The sequence below is a fragment of the Cervus canadensis genome, chromosome 22, assembly GCF_019320065.1.
Source record: "Cervus canadensis isolate Bull #8, Minnesota chromosome 22, ASM1932006v1, whole genome shotgun sequence".
Classification (NCBI taxonomy): Eukaryota; Metazoa; Chordata; class Mammalia; order Artiodactyla; family Cervidae; genus Cervus; species Cervus canadensis.
This window is the reverse complement of record NC_057407.1, coordinates 1971814-1990001: the sequence shown is the minus strand read 5'-3', so window position 1 is coordinate 1990001 and position 18188 is coordinate 1971814. Positions and strand designations below refer to the sequence as shown.

Here is an 18188-nt window from a genome sequence, read left to right as displayed (position 1 = left end):
TAAATGGACTCCTACCGTCCTCATCTTTTGTGACCAGCTCCTTTCACGCGGGCTGTGTTTTCACGGCTCATTCACGCTGTGACACCTGTCCACACTTCATTGCTATTGTAGCCAAGCTGTGGCCTGCTGTGTGCATGTGTGTGCTTGCTAAGTCACTTCAGTCGTGTCTGACTCTTTGCGGTCCGTGGACTGTAGCCCGCCAGGCTCCTCTGTCCCTGGGATTCTGCAGGCAAGCATACTGGAGTGGGTGGCCATGCCCTCCTCCAGGGGACCTTCCCGACCCAGGGATCGAACCCGCATCTCATGTCTCCTGCCTGGGCAGGTGGGTTCTTTGCCAGTAGGTGTGTATATATAATTCATTTCATTGACCCCTCCTCAGCGGGTGGACGTAAGGGCCGTTCCCCCTTTTTTGGCTATTATGACTAATGCTGCTGTGGGCATCGAGTACAGGTTTTTGCGTGGACGTGTTTCCAGTGCTCGTGGGCGTGGGTCTAGGTCACACGGTCACTCCATGTGTAACACGTGAGGGACAGGCCGGCTGTCTTCCGCAGCGTCCGCAGCATTTCCGTCCCCACCAGCAGTGTGTGAGGGCCCCCGCCTCCCCACACCCTCACCGGCACGTGTTCTTGTCTATTTTCGATCCTGGGGGGCGGGACGCAGTTTCTCCCCGGTGCTTCGGGTTTGCATTTCCCTGACGACAAGCGATCCCGAGCACTGGCCATTTGTGTATCTTCTTTGGAGAAGTGTCTGTGCAGATACTTTGACCCGCATTTGCTTGTTTTTGAAAATAAAAGCCAATGACTCCGCAAGAAGATTGCCAGAGAGCTCAATGGGAGTGGCCGCCTTTGTGGGGCGGAGCTGAGAAGGTGGGGCCAGTGGCGGGGCCCAGATTTCACTATGAATCGTGTACGCTTTTGGCTTTTGAATCCTGCGAATGTATTATAAAATTACGTTTTTTAAGTAAAATGTGAAAAAGAATAACTACAGGAAGCCATCTAAGGTAGTCCTCAGTGTCCCCCGGATGCAAATATCTGAAGCTCATTTAAGGAAACCCATTTGGGGCCTGACTGGGGCCGGGTAGACGTGGTCCCCCTGCCTGCCCAGGGGCCTCGCTGACCCCTCACTCAGCCCCGGCGGGGTCCCCAGCTCCCCTCCTATGGCGGGATGGCCGCCCTGCCACACCCCTCAGCCGCGAGTTAGATGAAAACCCCTTCAGGGAGACAGCAGGATGGGCGTCTGGCTGTGAGCGGGAAGGTGGTTGTGGTCCCCGTGTGCTGTCCCTGCGGTCGGGGTGGCCAGGGGACCAGGGACGCCCAGGCTCAGCCCCTCTGCACGAGCGTGCCCCTGGCTGAGGACAGGCATCCCTGCCCAGGGATCCAAGCCGGAGATCAGTCCTGATCCCACGTCAGAGGTGGGGAGTCAGCTCCCCCTGAAACATGTTCCTGCCGGGAGCTGCAGACTCTGCCGAGCCTTGGACTGACCCCTTCTGCAGCTCTGCCGTCCTGCCCCCCGCAGACCCCCAGCACCTGCAGGGAAGGTGTTACTGCCCAGCGCGGCAGAGGTGTTTCTGCGTATATGTTCATATATTCCAAACGTCCCCCTGGGCACAGGCCCCGGGGCAGGAGCGGGCGTGCCCAGGGAAAGAGGCCACTGTGCCTGGGCAGTGAGTGGGGAGGGGACGGGAGACGGGCAGCGGGCCGCCCAGGCCGGGCGCCTCCTCGCACGGACTTCGGCTCCTGCTCTGAGTGAGGTGGGCCCAGAGGGTGCCGAGCAGAGCAGCAGCGTGCTCTCGCGTTCAGCCAGAGGAGCGTCTGGCTGCCGTTGGGAGGTGCAGGTGGGAAGCCGGGGCGCAGGCGGGGCGCGGAGGCGGGGAGGAGGCGTCCGTCGGTGCAGGGGTCGGGGGTGGGGGGGGTGGCTGGCCTCCTCCTGAACGTCTGTCTGAGCAAAAGTGACTCGGAGGCCGCGGGACCTCCGGCTGGGAGTCTGCGCAGGGTGCAGGCTGGAAGCATAACCGTGGGCATCATCACAGCCCGGGGTTGGACGGGACCCCCGGGGTGTGAGGCAGACAGGGGAGGGGGGTGAGGGGGCCGGGAGGAGCCGGGCGCTCAGACCTGGATGGGCGGACAAGGGGACGCCCTCAGCCGGCTCACGTCTGTGGCCCCGCGCCCGGCAGGCACCCAGCGGGTGCTCACTCAGCAGCGGGGAGCAATGAACTGGCACCTGGATGGCCCGCTCCTTTGGACCCTTGGGTCCCCTGCCAGCAGACCTTCCTTCACCACTCCCAAGGGAGCGCCTACTCCACGCCGGGCGCTGGTTCTAGCAGCGGGGGCGACAGGGGAGCTGGCGACCCCGTGGGAGCGGTGGACGATGACTGCCCAAACCCATCAGTGTGAAGCTTCAGGGCCGGGTCCCGCCAGGCATGTGGCAGGCAGGTGGCCCTGGGTTCCATTTAGGGTCTTGAAAGAGTCTCCCTTTAAAACGCATTCAAGGGGCTTCCCTGATGGTCCTGGGGTGAAGAATCCGCCTGCCAGTGCAGGAGACATGGGTTTGATCCCTGGCCCAGGAAGATCCCCCGTGCCCTGGAGCAGCTAAGCCCGTGAGCCACAGCTCCTGAGAACACTCTGGAGCTCGTGGTCCACAGCAGGAGAAGCCGCCGCAGTGAGAAGCCGTCACACTGCAATGGAGACCCAGCACAGCCAAAAATACAGAAATGAAGCTATAAATAACAATAATAATATTTTAAAATAATAATAAAATGCATCCAAGCAAAAGAAAAAATCCATTAAAGAAAGCAGTTACTTGGCTACTGCACAAAGGCCCTAGCATATTGATGGTCATCATGGCGATGGAGGTTTGGGCTGTTAGTCTCCTTCCCCGTAAGGCGGTGTTATCGTCCCATTTTACAGATGGGGAGACTGAGCCCCAGAGACACGAAGGGCTTGCCTGCAGGCCTCCTGCCCACCCTCTGGGGTGCTTCCTGCACCAAGAGCCTTTTCTTCTTTGAGCAGTAAATTTGGGAGGTCCCCGAAACAGCTGGGGAACTTTCCAGATGCAAATATTCCATCTGGTCCATTAACTAAAATCACAGCAAATAAACTATAATCACAAGACCTATTATTAGTGCGGAGCCACATAATTACCCGGCAGAGTCACTGTTGGAAGAATCTTCGTCTGGGGACTGGGGGGGTTACCAAACGGGTAAGGCGTGTGGAACAAGAAGCTACAGGGTGGTACCTGCCTTTCTGCCGATCCTGCTGGGGGTGAGCCGGGGAGTGTGGTGAGGGCATGTGTTAATCCCTGCCTCTGGTGGGCATTTCTTTGGGCTTCCCTGGTGGCTCAGCTGGTAAGGAATTCACCTGCAATGCGGGAGACGTAGATTCGACCCCTGGTTGGGAAGATTCCCTGGAGGAGGGCGTGGCAACCCGCTCCAGTATTCTTTCCTGGAGACCCCCGTGGGCAGAGGAGCCTGGCGGGCTCGTGAAGAGTCGGGCACGACTGACCGAGCGTAGTGCAGCGTGGTGTGCGGGCCCCCTCACTGCCCTGAATGTGCTGTGATGACCACACAGGGATGATCCTGCCCCTGTGGACCCGACGTTCTCTTGAGGGAAGACAGATGTTGAAAAAAATGAACCATTAAAAGCAGGATCCTTTCAAATGCTCTGGATGAAATGAAATGGCACTGGGGGGCCGTGTCCGTGAGGGTGTGCAGAAAAGGCTGCCCAGGCTGGTGGGGAGCCCGGGGGGCACTGGGAGTGTGTGAGATGGTAGTGTGAGATGGGGGCCTGGGGAAGGGGCACTCTGATGGCAGGAGCAGACGTGCAAAGGCCCTGAGGCAGGAGCCAGGCAGTGGGCTGGCGGGGGAGGGGGCGAGTGGCCGCAGGTGCGTGGGGTGGTGGGGTCGGGGAGCCAGGCCAGGCGGCTGGGTCTTATTCTGAGCATCCTGGGAAGCATCTGATCGGTGTTTGTACAAGCCGCTGCAGCACAGCGTGGAGAATGGGCAGTAGCCCCAGTCAAGACAGAGCAGGGCTCTGGCGCTCTGGGAAGAAGAAGCACTCTGGTTCCCTTCTCAGGGTGGCCCTCGGCTTCCTCCCGGCCCCCCCAGGGCACGGGGACAGACAGGCCTCTCCCCCCTGGCCATGAGCTGTCCGTCCCACAGCCCTCGCCGTGGCCATTCTCAGGGAGGACCCAGTGTTTCCGGTTTTCCAGGCTGCAAACGGAGGCTCAGAAACAGCTTGTCACTCTCTGGGGGTCACACAGCAGGTGAGTGGTGGGGTGGGCAGAGTCCATGTCTGCTGGGCTCCCCCCGCCCGGGCCCGCCCCAGCCTGCTCGGAAGCAGCCCTCATCTCAGCAGACCATCCGGTCTCTCTGGGCTGAGCGACCAGAGAACCCAGTCCTCAAGCCTGGGCCCCCTGGCAGCCCAGGCCACCGGCCAGACCGGCCCGCGCTGGCCTGGAAACCAGCCTACTCCCCAGGCCCCTCCCTGGGTGAGGATGAACAGGTGAGCAGATGGGCCTGTGGCCCCTGGAGGTCGGGGAGAGGAGACCGGAGCCAGGGGGACCCATTCCCAGACGGGAGGTGCGGGGAACGGGGCCGGGCCCCCAGGCAGGCGGCAGAGAGCGGGGCCCAAGCCCGCATCCCACCCCAGACCTGCACGCTCCTCTGCCCTGCAGGGCCCGTCTCCTCCTCCTGATAGAACAGCTCGGGGGCGTTTCGGCTGCTTTTAGGCGCCTGGGGAGTTTCCTGTAATAATATATTTTCTCCTTTTTATAGTTAATTCATGTGGTAGAACATCTGAAAAGTAAATTAGAATGAGAAAGGAATTAAAGCTGATCGGTGACCCGTGCTCAGGGCCAGCTGTCGATGTGACGTTTTTCTGGCTGTGTCTCGGTCACATTCTTAGGTGGGTGCCGAAGACACGCTTTGAGAACCTACGTCTTTTTTCTTAAGCAGCGGTCACTAATGTCCGTGCCTGTCGACATTCCCTCTGAAGGCTGCGTGATAACCCCGCGATGGGCGGGGATCGTGAGATGCTTAATTTGCCGTCTCAGTGTTTATGGTTGTTGTAAGTAGTACTGTGATTAGCGTGAGGCTTAGAGCCTGTTTTGAATTCTTATTTGCTAAGAAGTGTTGTTCCTGTGTTATCTTAGACCCTGGGGGCGCGGGGACAGGGCCTCTGTGTTGGGACAGGGAGGATGTTGGACCCCTGGGAAGGATGTGGGGTGGGTGGGGGGCAGTGGGGGCCTGGGGCTGTGGCCAGAGCTCCCCGGGTCTCCCCACCTCCGTCACTGGCTTTTCCTTCTCTCTTAGGTGTCCGTGCCCCCGGGCTCTGCTGACCTCCCCTCCGCACCCCGCTCATGCCCTCCCTTCTTCCCCAGAGCTGAGCCTCCAGCCCGACCCTTAGAGGCTCCTGGACACTGTCCGTAAGCGGCCCCCAGCCCCGCACAGCAGCGCGTCCAAGGGGACGGTCGCCTCTCTCCCACACACACCCCTTCCTGTGTCCCCAGGAGGGTAAGCGGTGCCACCAGCCACCAGCGTCCAAGCCGGGGACCCACCTGTCGCCCTTGTCCCCAGGCCTTGTCCTCAGATCCCACCCCCATGAGGGTCTGCACACACCCCTTCCCTCCACCCATCCCGACGCCGTGGCAGGCCTCCCTGCCCCCCCCTCCAGAGCCTCGAGTCTGCCCCCCACCCCCATCCCCCATGAACGTCTCATCACATGCCCCTCCTCGGCGCCCCATTCCCCTAGACGAAGCCCGAGCCCCTTGAAGGCTGAGGCCCCTCGCCCCGCGCTTCTCAGCTCCAGCCTCTGCACAGGCTGTTCCACCTACTGGGAACGCCTTTCCACGCACCTTCAGAGACAGGTTCCCGCCCATCCTTCCAGGCTCGGCTTCCACGTGCTGCCCTCCGGGAACTTCCGTTTTTGCTTCCCATTTCCCTTTCCCCCAAGATCTCGCCCCTCCTTGTCCCACTCAGATATCCTGTGGGACGTCTAGGCAAACAGTCCCTCGATATTCTAATACTCCCTCAGCATCATAGCTGTCAAAGGCAGAGGAGTTAGGGCTGGCCCTGGTGAGACGGGGTTATCGGCGCGCCTGACCTCGCAGCTTCAGGCGCGGCTGCCTCCAGACGCTCCAGCGCCGACCCCAGGGCCCTGTCTCTCCGCTCCCCGTCCAGCCCCTTCTCAGGGGCCCAGGCAGAGCGGCAGCTCCCGTCTCTCAGGTCTAAGCCCAAGTGCAGGTTGGGAGAGTCCGCACCCCAGTCGAGTCGGGCCTCTGAGTCCCAAGCCCGAACCTGAGCTGGGAGAGGAGTCAGCCCCCCCGGAGCCTCAGGCACTAAGGGGGCGCCCAGGTTGCTGCAGGAGGGGAGCTGGGGGCCCAAGGCCCACCGCGGCCCCGGGAGCCCACTGGCTCCCTCCAGGCAGGAGACGCAGGCTGTGTCTCACATTCTGCCCGCCCTGCCGGGACGCGGCCTGGCCCCGGGGCGGCGTTAGTCAGCGTTTTATGGATGAAGGAGCAAGTGGGTAGAGGATTAGCACTGCTCTGCGGTCAGGAACGCTCCCGGCCCGGGGGCTGGGCAGCGACGCCCCCCTCCTGGCCCCCAAATACCCACAGAGCCCGGCCCCACGAGGACCGAGAGGAGACCAGCCCCTCGGGGCGCTGCCCCCTCACCCGGACCTCAGAAGCCTCGGCCCTGCCCCAGGGAGCAGCCCGAATCCCCAAAGACAGACAGACAGACAGACACACACACAGCCCTAAGCTGAGACAGCCGGTGGGCCTTCGGGAAAAGAAACCGGTCTAACCAGCCTGCCAGGGGCACGGAATTTACTGTAGTGGCCGGAAGGTTTGCTTTTCAATGAAAATTCCTTTAGACATAAAATTAACCGAACAATGGAAGCAAGGGGAGGATCGGGAGCTGTTGTGCAGTCTCCGTGAGCCGCCGGGGCTCCAGGGGGGCCCTGCCCACCCTCACTCCCGCCTCGCGGCCTGGCTGGGGGCACCCGGGGGACTGGAGGCCTCAGTCCGACTCTCCTGACCCCAGGCCCGGCCACATTCAGTTCCGCGAACTTTCCAGGCGCCCAGCCCGGCTCTGGAACAACGGCGGCACCTGCCGCGCTCGCTGAGGCTTTGGGCCGAGGCCACGCGTGGGCCCCCACCCCGAGACCCGCAGCCAGCGGCGGAGCTGGCTCCTGGGCTTGACCACTGGCTGCTCTGTCCGCTGAGAAGGTGCGGGAACAGGTGCAGACCTGGAGGGGCCCAGCTTCCTGACACACTCGGGCCATCGCCTCTGGCTCCGTGTCTGGTCATCCTGCCCCGCCGCCCCGCCGACCTTGAAGGCCAGGCAGGCCCGCCTGTGCCTTCCCGGCCGCTCCATCCTGCACCCCCATGGGCTCCTGATTGGGGCTCTCAGGGCCCCCGTCCCACCTGCTCTCGCCCTGCGGGTGAGCAGGATGTTGAGGCCCGGGCATAAGCAGACACCGCCCACCCGAGGCGGGTCCCCACGCCTCCTGCCTCCAGCCCAAGTGCCGCCTGTCAGGAACCCTGTGCCCCAGGTCGCAGGACAGGGCACTGCGGGCATTTGGTGCCGTGCAGAGGGGCCCTGCCCAGCCCCCGGCAGCCCACCCGGTTTCCGGAGATCATCGCTGTGGCCACTTCCTCACCGCCTCGGCCCCCTGTCTGTGGGGAGCCAGCGGCTCAGGCACGCGGGGGACTGTCCACAGCCTGCGGGGCCCTCCCCACGCCGAGAGCCAAGCCCACGCCTGTGGTTCAGGGACTCTGCCCAGGCCAGCTCGTGGGTCAGGGCTTCCGGGACTCGCATCCTGAGCGTCACGCATCCAGGGGGCATAGAGAGTGCTGGGGAGCAGCCCCCGGGGTGGTTCCGTTTGTGCAAAGCCTAGACGTGGGCACAAGCTTTCCTGCCACTTGTTGCGTATCTCGCTCTGCAGGAAAACACGTCAGACTCACCGTCTGCATCTTTACGCCTTTTGATGTGTTCACATTTTTTATTTCCTAACTGAACGTGATACCGCCTTTTAGGGTCTTCATAATACTTGTTTCTTTCTGTAAGCACGTGCATGTAGCTAAAGACACAGAAAACGTTCTGAAAGGGCCCGTCCTAACAGATCAGAGCGGGGAGGTCAGTGGAGACAGCTGAGGGCAGGGAGGACTGGGGGAGCGGTCGAGGGAGCCTTGTTTGAAGAGAAGAGCCTTTCATGTTAGCTGTGCGGTTAAGATTTTGCTTCTGTAAAGTGTAATGCTTAAGTGAGAAGGGGGAAAAACAATTCCAGACCTTGAAGGATTTGTGATCCTGAGATTTTGAGAGGCAGAATGCAGACGGTTCCGCGTGTCCGCGGTTAGAGCAGGATGGGGCCTCCGTGCCGCCCCCGTGGGAAGGAAGACGCTGGGACCCCCACCCCCGGCCTGGAAGGTCCTGTGACCTGAGGATCGGTTGGCTCCGTGCTCCCGCCCTCTCTGCCAAAGGCCGTGTGCTCCTTTCCGGGGCACAGATGGGCACTGGCCAGCAGCAGGCGGGATGCTCTGTGTGAAGGCGCCGGTCCGCCTGCAGGGCGGAATTTTCCAGTGGAGGCGGGCAGTCCTGGGTGAGAAACGTCGCCCCGCCACCTTGAGCCTCTGCTTTCTCTCCTGGTGTGGGTCACTTCCAGGGGTCCACAGTGGCCAGGTGGGGGCAGGGGGTGCACGCAGGAATTTCCGGAGTGACCCGGGAGACTGGGTGACTGCTAGGGTGAGGGGTGGTCCCAGCGCCAATACTGTGCCCCAGTCTCAGGCCTGCAGGGGGGGTGGGGGGGGTGAGCCTGCCTTTGGAAAGGCCCATGGCCCCCCGCCCCACCCCTCCCAGGCATCCGGTTCCGTCGGGGAAGCAGCACAACCACTCTGTGCAACGTCCTGCAGCGTCGCTTCCCGGCTGTGTGCCCTTGGGCCCGCCCGTGACCTCGGGCTTCACCTCCGGAAAGTGAGCGGCAGGCCCCCTCTGATGGTGGAGGGGCAGCCTCGGTGTGATGGGGGCAGAGCCCACGCTCACGCCTGTACCCTGCTCACGGGCCCTGCTTGGTGACCTTCGTCACTTCCCAGCAAGACGAGCCTGCAGGTCTCTAGTGAGAATTCAGAGCTAGGATCTCAGCTGCACAATTTTTGGAGACGCCTTTGCACCTGACCCTGCGCTGGACACCCACCACCAGACATCCAGCAACCCCCCACGCCACCCCCCCCCAGGTGGCTTGTAAACATCTGCAGTCTTGGAATTTGTGTCTCAACTCCAGGGTCTTCTTCATTTGCCCTTTTTTGAAATAACAGACTAACGTATAAGAAACACATGTGTAAGTCTGTGAGGAGGACGTGCCCAAAAGCCGTGGGTGTGCAGGTGACATCATGACCCCCAGGGAGGCTCTGAGGGCTGAGACCCAGGAGACCCAGGAAAGGGACGCTGGGGCCAGCTCTGCCATCCAGCCGGCCCCCTACCCAGCTACTCTGAGCCTCAGTCTCCTCCTCTTGAAAATGGACGTGATAAAATCATCGTCTCTGAGGAGGTTGCGCCTTGGCTCCGCCGCTGCGTGGAGGTGAGTCCCCTCTGGATGGGAGGGGCTCTGAGAAGTCACTGAACATCGGAACTGGAGCACAACCAGCCTCATGGAGCCCTGAGTTGTAGCTGCTGTTATTTTGGAGTCATGTTTAAAATCCCATGCAGCTCCAGTGAGGGGAGAGGGGGGCGGGCTCTAAGGCAGGGCCAGCCCACTTATCTGGCAGCCTTCTTCTCAGGAGGGAAGGCTCTGCTGGGGGAAGGTGGGTCCTTCCCGGGCGCTGCTCAGGAAGTGTCGAGCAGTCCCAATGCCCGCCACCGCCGTCGCCAAATGCCGACTCCACTCCGACCCCTCGTGAGGGCCTGCGGCCAGCACTGGGCCCCATCTCTGCCACTGTTTGCTGTGCGGTTTCAGGCAAGTCTCTTGCCCTCTCTGAGTTCTGTTTGCTCCGTTTTAAGGGAAGGAACAAAACTAAAGGATGCCGCAGCCGCCCTGCCCCTAAACGCAGCGGGTCTGAGAGCCCAGAGAGACTGGGAGGAAGAGAACGGCCCTCTGAGCTGTCAGCCAGGGGCCGGGGCCTTCCTACCCCTTCTCTCGTGTAATCGACACAGCGAGGAAGTGAGGCAAGTGCTGAAGAGCAAGACTCTGCAGTCAGACCGCCCCGGTGCCCCGCCCACCAGCTGTGTGACCCTGGCTTTAGTTTCCTCTTCTGTAAAATCTTGGATCTCACTGAGGTTGTTACAAGGATTATAATGCACACAAAGATTATATATATATGTAAATAATTTATACATATAAAATATATATATTATGTGTTTGTGTATATATATATTTATACATGCCTTACGGCTCAGTTGATAAAGAATCCCCCTGCGATGTGGGAGACCTGGGTTCGATCCCTGGGTTGGGATGATCCCCTGGAGAAGGGAAAGGCCACCCACTGCAGTATCCTGGCCTGGAGAATTCCAGGGGCTGTATAGTCCGTGGGGTCAGAGTCGGACACAGCTGAGTGACTTTCACTTTCAATACATGTATGAAGTGGGTTTGGAGTCCCGGATTTCCGAATGAGGAAGCAGACTTGACCCCACGTGCGTCTCTGGGGAGAGGACGGACAGCAGCCTCCCTGGCGTCACCGCGCTGACGCGCCCGCCCCAGCGCACTGGCCTCCCCAGCTGCTCTTGAACACACAGCTCATTCTGCCTCGGGACCCCGGCGCTAGGTCTTCCCTCTGCCCGGCTGCTCCTCCCAGATCCTCAGCCCACGTGGGCCCTCTCCGACCGCCCCCTCCCCGTGTGGGTGGGCTTCCCTTCTCTCAGCTCCCGCTCCCTCCCGCCTTTTGCTTTATTTTCTTCCTGATCCTTATTACCATGCAAAATTATATCTGACCATGCTGACTTCCTGTTTCCTCCTTCAAATGTAAACACGGCATTTTCATGAATGAATGAGGGCAGATACTTGGCCTTATTCACGCTGGGTTGCCAGTCCCTAAGCTGTTGGAATGAGTGAGTGGGTGGATGAAGGAGGGGATCCCACAGTTGAGCAGAGATTCGCCCCGGAATATGGCCAGCGCGATTGATAGCCAGCCATGCACGGGGGTGGCTGCCCTGTGTGGTGAGCCCTCCCGGCACCCCGAGACATAGCTGTGACGGTCCCATTTTACAGCAGCACAGATCAAGTCTCCCAGAAGAGAAGCGGCTTGCCGGGGCGGGGCGGGGCCCCAGGGCCTTTGGGAGGCAGAGCCGGCCTGACTCCAGGGCGCCAGCTCCGTGCACTGCGTGACTCGCACGTCTCCGGGTCAAAGGCAGAGAGAAGCCACCCTGGGAAGCAGCAGCGCGTGCATTTTAGCAACGGATTTCCAGGTTTCGAACGCTCTCCGCCTGCTCGGTGACTTTGCAGCGAGGGCGCCGCGGGGCGGCCGCGCCTGATGCTGCGGTTGCCATGGCGACGAGCGCCTCGGCGATTGGTCCAGCTCGGCCCGCACTACGTTGCTCCCGGGGCGCGGGGGAGCCTCTGCGCCGGCCCCTCCTCCGGATGCTGTTTCCCCCCCGTCGCCAGCCCTCCCCAACCCCCGCGCCCCGCCACCCCGGATGTGCAGCAGGGCCAAAGCCAGAGGTGGTCTCAGGTAGCCATGAGGCCGACGCCCCCGCCCAGCCTGCCGACCATGGTGACCCGACGTCCTCGCAGGCTCCAGGGCACCGCGTGAGCCCTGCGTGCCTGGCTCCTCCGGAGCCCGCGGCTGCCACCCCCTGCTCCTGCTCCAGCCTCCGTGGAGGAGAGCGCCACCCCCGGGAATGTGACTCGCCCGCGATTTAATTTTATTCCCTTCCACTTCTCGCCTGAGCATCGCCCTGCTCCTCTAACCACATAGAGCCTTCCCAGCTGGAGAGGGAGAGAGAAGGGAAAACTGCCCACCACCCCCCAGACAGGATGGCGTGCAGAAGACGCTATTTGTGAGTATATGTGGCAGGTTTATGCCTGGAACTTGAGGCCAGAAGGGCCGCAGCCCATCTGGGAGCTGGAGCCCAGGCCCCCTGGGGGGAGGGGGGTTTGCCGTGCAGGTGGCTTGCAGAGGGGGCTGGCCACCAGGCGTAGATGGCAGCACTCGTCCCCTGCAGTGGATGTGTTTGTTGGTGGTGATGATGGGGGAGGGCGGAAAGGCTGTCAGCAGGACTCTGTTGGGCTGTGAAATTCCGTCTCTGAGGGCTGATCGCCCCCCAGATCTACGTACAGGGTCCCCGGACCTGCTGCTACTGTGTTGGCATCTGGTTCAGCCCTCCTGTGTCCATTTGGAAATGGTTCCCATGCCCGACTCTGCCGTAATCAGCCCTTCAGCCGTGGCTGATGCAAGGTTGGCAGGAAGGTCAGGGTGGGTACAGGCTGCCGTGCCCTCCGGGGACAGGTGAAGGTCCAGCCTGCCCTCCCGAGCGGGGATCGCCAGTGTCACCCCGTACCACCCAGGTGTGCCGTGGGCCAGCGGCAGAGGCCGTGAAAGTCTTCACGGGGCGGTGACATCACGGGTCCGGGTATTTATGGAAAGCTGAGCCCGCGCCTCCTGGGACGTTGGATGAGGATGCCAGCTTCCCTCGCAGTTCTCTGGGGCTCTGCGGCGTTCTGGGCTCAGCAGCTGGGTCTCTGGCCTTGCAGGACCCCTCCTCTGGGACTGGGGGCCGTGAGTCTCCTCCTGCCGTGGGCACTTGGGGGCTGTGCGGTGACTTCAGACCCTGTGAGGTCAGAGGGCAGAACTGGGCCCTCAGGCTGGGCCCAGTCCCCAGGACTCGAAAGCCCTGGGTGGGTGGGGAGTTCCTGGAGCATCATGTGGGGGGACCCCTGGGGGCACTCCAAGGCCTCGGACTCCCCTAGACCTTGACGAGGGCCCTGGAGCTGGAGAAGCGGCGCCCACTGCTCTCCACCCGGGCCAGACGGCGCGCGCGCTCGCGGAGCTGGACGGGAGGAGGCGTTGCTGCTGCCGCTGTGCTGTCAGCAGGCCCAGGCGGGGCCCGGGGGCGAGGAAGGCGGCGGGCTCTGTGGTTTGCTGTGATGTTCGTTTGCCTTTTAAGTGGAGAAGCCCGTGGCTTGGTTTGTTGATGGGAGCCGATCACGCCGGGTTCTCACTTTCTGTCCCTGCTTTTTTTTTTTGGGGAAACAAATAGTAAATCCTTCCCAGGCACAGAACCTCCGCTGTCGCTGGGAACAGGCCTCCCCACCACCCCCGAGACACCCCCTTTCTCCTGCCTCCTTTGCGTCGGCCCGGGAGCCCGAGGTCAGAGAAGTCCTCTGGTCTCAGGGGCCGTGAAACCCCGGGGGAGGGAGGTCTCTGAGGGGGAATCTGTGCAGCAGCCTCTGGACTTCCATTCTAGAGATGGGACAGCTGAGGCTCAGCAAATCCCTGGGAAACGTGACGTGCCCTGGCCTGAGGTGTGTGTGGAGGGTGGGGGGTTGGGGGTGCGTTTCAGCCCAGCTCTGCATTAGAATCACGGGGGAATGTTTTGAAACTCCCGGGTCTGAGTCCCACCCCAGAGATCCTGAGTCCTGGGAGGGCTGCAGCCTCAGGAACATTGCGGGTCTCCCCACGTGATTTGGATGCTCAGCTGTGGGTGATGTTTGCGGATGCGGCCTCTTCCCTTAGGCATCGCTGCCCAGTCCTACCCGATTGTGATTTGTGAGCATGCAGTCACCATTCCAGTTCCAGGACCCCTCCCCATTACCAGTACAGACTCGCTCTGTCTGCTGGGAACCCAGGAGCCTGCATTGGAACACACGGCCCCTAGCAGGGCCCACCGACCATGCCTGTCTTTCCCACTCACCTAGGAGAGGGGTTGGACTGTGGGGAGGGCAGGTCGGGCAGCAGGACACCCAGGCCTCCCCCACGTGCCGCCTCCAAGCCCACGGGCACCAGAGATTGCAGAAAGACTGGGGAGGGGGTGGCCGAAGTTGGGGGGGGCCCTGTTTTGCAGAAGGACTTGCGGACCAGAACCAGGGCTCTCCTGGCACCTGCAGCTCGAGCCCTGGGCTTGCAGAGTGGGGGATGGAATGTCTCTAGATGCTTAACTTTCAGGGTGCCTGGAGGCCCCAGCCCAGGACCGCCACAGCCACCGTCAGAGCCGCACGACTTGGCTCCGCGGCTTCTCACGGCCCTCGCCTCCGTGGTTCTCACCCGTGCTGTGAAATGGGGGAGTTAATGATCCCATTTTACAGAGGAGGAAACTGAGGTCAGAGAGGGGTAGAACACTTGACTGAGGTCTCGGGGCGGCCTCCAGCCCCACGCTCGGCGGTGCATCCCTCCCCCAGCGCGCTGCACACGCGGCCGACCTGGACAGACTTGCTGCAGGTGGAGCCCTGCCCCCGGCCCCCCGGCCCCTTCCCTGCCTCCCCGTCCTCTGCCCTCTTCCCCTCCACCCCCTGGGCCCCAAAGAGAACTTGGGCATCTGGACTCTGTCGTTGAGAGGGGACAGTTTCCCACCCGGGAGCTCCGACAGACGGAGCCAGCCCTGAGTAGGCGGGACAGTGGATGACAGGGAGAGCGGGAGAAGATTTATTAATGAAATAGGGAAATCATGAAGCCTCCAAGATAGGTTCCTTAATCAGCTTTGTTAGCAACCAAGGCCAGGCCTACACTGAAAGCTTAATTAACGGTGTCTTAATTAAGGTCGGCCCCCTCCCGACTGTAACTACACTTACACCGCACGTCACTTCCTGCTCTGTGAACATAGGAAGTCAGGCTGCAGGAGTTTGCAGGGGGTGTGCGAGACCCTCGGAGCTGCTGGGGAGCGGGGCCGCTGAGACGGGGGCGCTCCTTTATAATTCATCCATCCTCTCGCTCACTCATTCATTCACTCTGCCTGGAGCCACCCATTCTAGATGGCAGACACCACCCTGAAAACATTCCCCAGCGCCTTCCCCACCCAGCACTGTGTCCTGCTCACAGGCTGGTTGGTCCATTCTGGCCGCTGGCGCGTCAGCTGTGCCGGGGCAGAGGCGCTGACCGCGTGTTGGCTGTGGCGTGTCCAGCACCTCGGGAAGCACTGGCTGTGTAGTGATTGCCCAGTAAGTCTCTGTCGGTGAATGAGTGATGGATCCCGGGCCAGGCGCTGCCCTAAGCTAAGGGGCACAGGAGTGTCGTGTCCGCCTCTTTGTGACCCCCTGGACCGTAGCCCACCAGGCTCCCTGTCCATGGGATCGTCCAGGCAAGAGTACTGGAGTGGAGCGCCATGCCCTCCTGCAGGGGAGCGTCCCGACCCAGGGATCGGACCCGGGTCTCTTGTGTCCCCTGTGTCGTCCGGCGGGTTCTTTCCCGCTGAGCCACCGGGGACGCAAGAGGGTACGGAGCCCAGTAAGACGTAGCTTCTGGGATCCTGTAGGCCGTGAACAGACGGTGTCAGCGCGGAGTGCCGCAGGCCAGACAGGACGGCAGCCCAGAGACGGGGTGGGTTCCCACGTCCCCGCAGCAGGCAGGAGGCTGAAGCGCGTGCAGGCTGATCCGGGAGGGGCGAGCGCTCCGGTATGCAGGCCTCGGCCTAGGGTCGCAGATTCCGCAGGCACTAGCTCACTGACCTTCACGGTGACCCTGGGGGTGCCTGTCCCCTCTGTACAGACAGTGCAGCTGAGTCACCGAATCAGTTGCCCCCGGGAGGGGTGGCGCTGGGGATTGGACCCAGACGGGCAGCCCCAGAGCCCCGCTCTGTGAGATTCCCACGGCTTTGCTGGAAGTGATGGTGTCTGGCCCATGCCCCGCATGTGTGAGCGAGCGGAGGTGAGACGAGATGTGGGTGGGGCCAGGACAGGAGGCGTCTGGCTCCCAGGAGGGGCCCCCCTTGCGGGCAGGGGCCATGGGACCCACAGAGGGTTCTGACCCGCGGGGGCGGCCACGGTTCCAGAGCCGGACTGTGGAGGGAAGGTGGGGGTGGGGAGGGCTCTCAGTCGCCCTTTCCGGCGCCCACAGCGGGGCGCCCCAGAGGGCGGCAGGTCCCTAGAGGGCGGCAGGGCACCCCAGAGGGCGGCAGGTCCCTAGAGGGCGGCAGGGCACCCCAGAGGGCGGCAGGCCCCCAGAGGGCGGCAGGTCCCCAGCCCAGGCCGTCTCGGGGCGGGCCTGGCCGGGGGCCACGGTGGCCCCAAGGAGGCTCCGGGCTGTGGTCTGCAGGCAGCTCTGTGCCAGGGTAGGAGAGCCCCTTCCCCTCCCCACCTGTCATCTGACTCCACCCTCAAGTCAGGTCTGGGGCCCGGAGGCCTGCGCAGGACCCCCGGCTGGCCCCGGGGGACACACCCAGCCAGGGCCGGGCTGGGGCGCGTCCTGGAGGCCGGCCCTTCGCCAGGCGCTTTCCGGCGCCGCCCCCTGCCCGCCTGGCGGCCGTCCTGCAGGGTCTGTCCTTCCTGCCCCCACTTTTCTTCAGGCCCCGTGTGCCCGCCCTCGAAGACAGGGACAGGTGCCCAGAAGGTGGGCAGATGGCTTCTGGGAGGGCCGGGGGGCAGCCAGGCGGAGCCGGGAGACAGGGCCCCCGCGCCTCGTCACCAGGCAGCCTCCTGACCCCCGGCCCCGGGGCCCTGCCCGCCCCCATGCGTGCTCTCCCAGAGCTGGAGCGTGGCCGAGGTTCCAGCGCTCACCCGGGGCGCTGAGACCCCCTCGTGCGGCAGGGGCGGGGCCTGCGGGCTCACTTGGTTTTGTCTCCGCCCGCGGGACCTGAGAGCCCTTGGCAGCTGCTCAGCGCCCGCCTGGCTCCTGCGGGGCCTGCCGCTTTTCCCGCGCCCCGCCGCCCAGCGGCTCACTGGCTCCCGCTCTCTCTCCCCTCCGTCCACCCCGCCCCGTGGTCTCTGAGGCCCTGGCCCTCCCTGGGGCTCACCGAGCAGGACCCGGACGCTGCCCTCCAGCTCCACCCCGGCCCGCTGTGTGACCCTGGGCCAGCCTCTCGCCCTCTCTGGGCCTGTGACGTCCTCTGAATCTGGAGCGGCAGGGGCAGCTCTGGATGGTGCTGGTTGGGCAGACTCACACGGGAGGCTGGGTGTGGGACGGGAGCTAGTGGAAGTCGGCGCTGAGCTCGGACATTCCGGCTCTCTCACACACGCCCCGCCCCGTGCACGGCTTGTGGTCCCCGGGGGTGCATCGTCCCCCGGACGCACAGCAGATACGCCGAGGCCTGCCTGTGCTGTGGGCAGCGCCCGTGCTGGCCCCCTGGCAGAGGGTGCCCTTTCTCCCCACCCCTCGGACCCCGAGATCCAGTCCTGGATCCAATCCTGGGTCCTGGTCCTCCCCTTTGCACAGGGCAGCCCCTCTGCTGGCACCCGCGGCCTGGGAGCCTTCCAGGGAGGCCCAGCCTCTGTTTCCCGGCATCCGTGTTGGCCCAGGCAAGTCAGCTATAACCTTTTTTGAAATTGTGGTAACATTCACGTAACAGAAGAATGACCAGTTCAGCCATTTCTAAGTGTGCAGTCCAGGGCAGTCAGTACATTCATGGTGTTTCACGACGGTCACCACCGTCCGTCCCCAGAACCTTCCCATCTTCCCAGACTGAGACTCGGTCCCCGTGAAACACTCTCTCCCCTTCCCTGCCCCAGCCCCGGGCACCCACCATCCTCCCTCTGTCTCTGTGGATTCAGCCGCTCTGAGCACTCGTCTCCGTGGAATCCTGTAGTGTCTGTCTTTCTGTGGCTTACTTCGCTGAGCACGTTCTCAAGGTTCATCCATGTTTGCAGCCTGTGTCAGGATTTCCTTCCTTTTAAGGCTGAAATATTCCATTGTGCATCTGGACCACGCTTTGTTGATCCGTTCGTCTGTCTCTGGACACCTGCGTTTGCTTCCGCCTTTTGGCTGCTGTGAATAACGCTGGTGTGAAGGTGGGGAGGCCGGTGTATCCTCGAGACCCGGCTTTCAGTTCCTTTCTGTGTATGCCCAGAAGTGGAATTCCCGGATCCTGTGGAAACTCTGTTGAACTTTTTTGGAGGAACCTCCATACTGTTTTTCCACCACAGCTGCACCATTTTACATTCCCACCAACATTGCACACGGATTCCAGTTTCTCCACATCTTTGCTCACACTTGCCATTGTGTTTTTTGGTTGTTTTTGTAATAGGAATTCTCATTGTATGAAGTAGCACCTCATTGTGGTTTTGATTTACTCCTTCTTGAATAAAGGCAGCTGTGAGTGGTGAGGTTCAGCCTCCTTC

The 18188-nt window shown here is 62.3% G+C and overlaps 1 protein-coding gene across 1 annotated transcript in view; it reads left to right on the top strand.

Annotated features, from left to right (window-relative positions):
* Positions 1 to 11821: 11821 nt before the first annotated feature.
* IQSEC1 (IQ motif and Sec7 domain ArfGEF 1) overlaps positions 11822 to 18188 on the top strand; it is a 141576-nt gene continuing 135209 nt past the window's right edge. Inside the window, exon 1 of the mRNA XM_043443446.1 lies at positions 11822 to 11983. Coding sequence (XP_043299381.1) covers positions 11961 to 11983 — 23 coding nt within the window. The 5' untranslated portion in view covers positions 11822 to 11960. The remainder of the gene's footprint in view (positions 11984 to 18188) is intronic.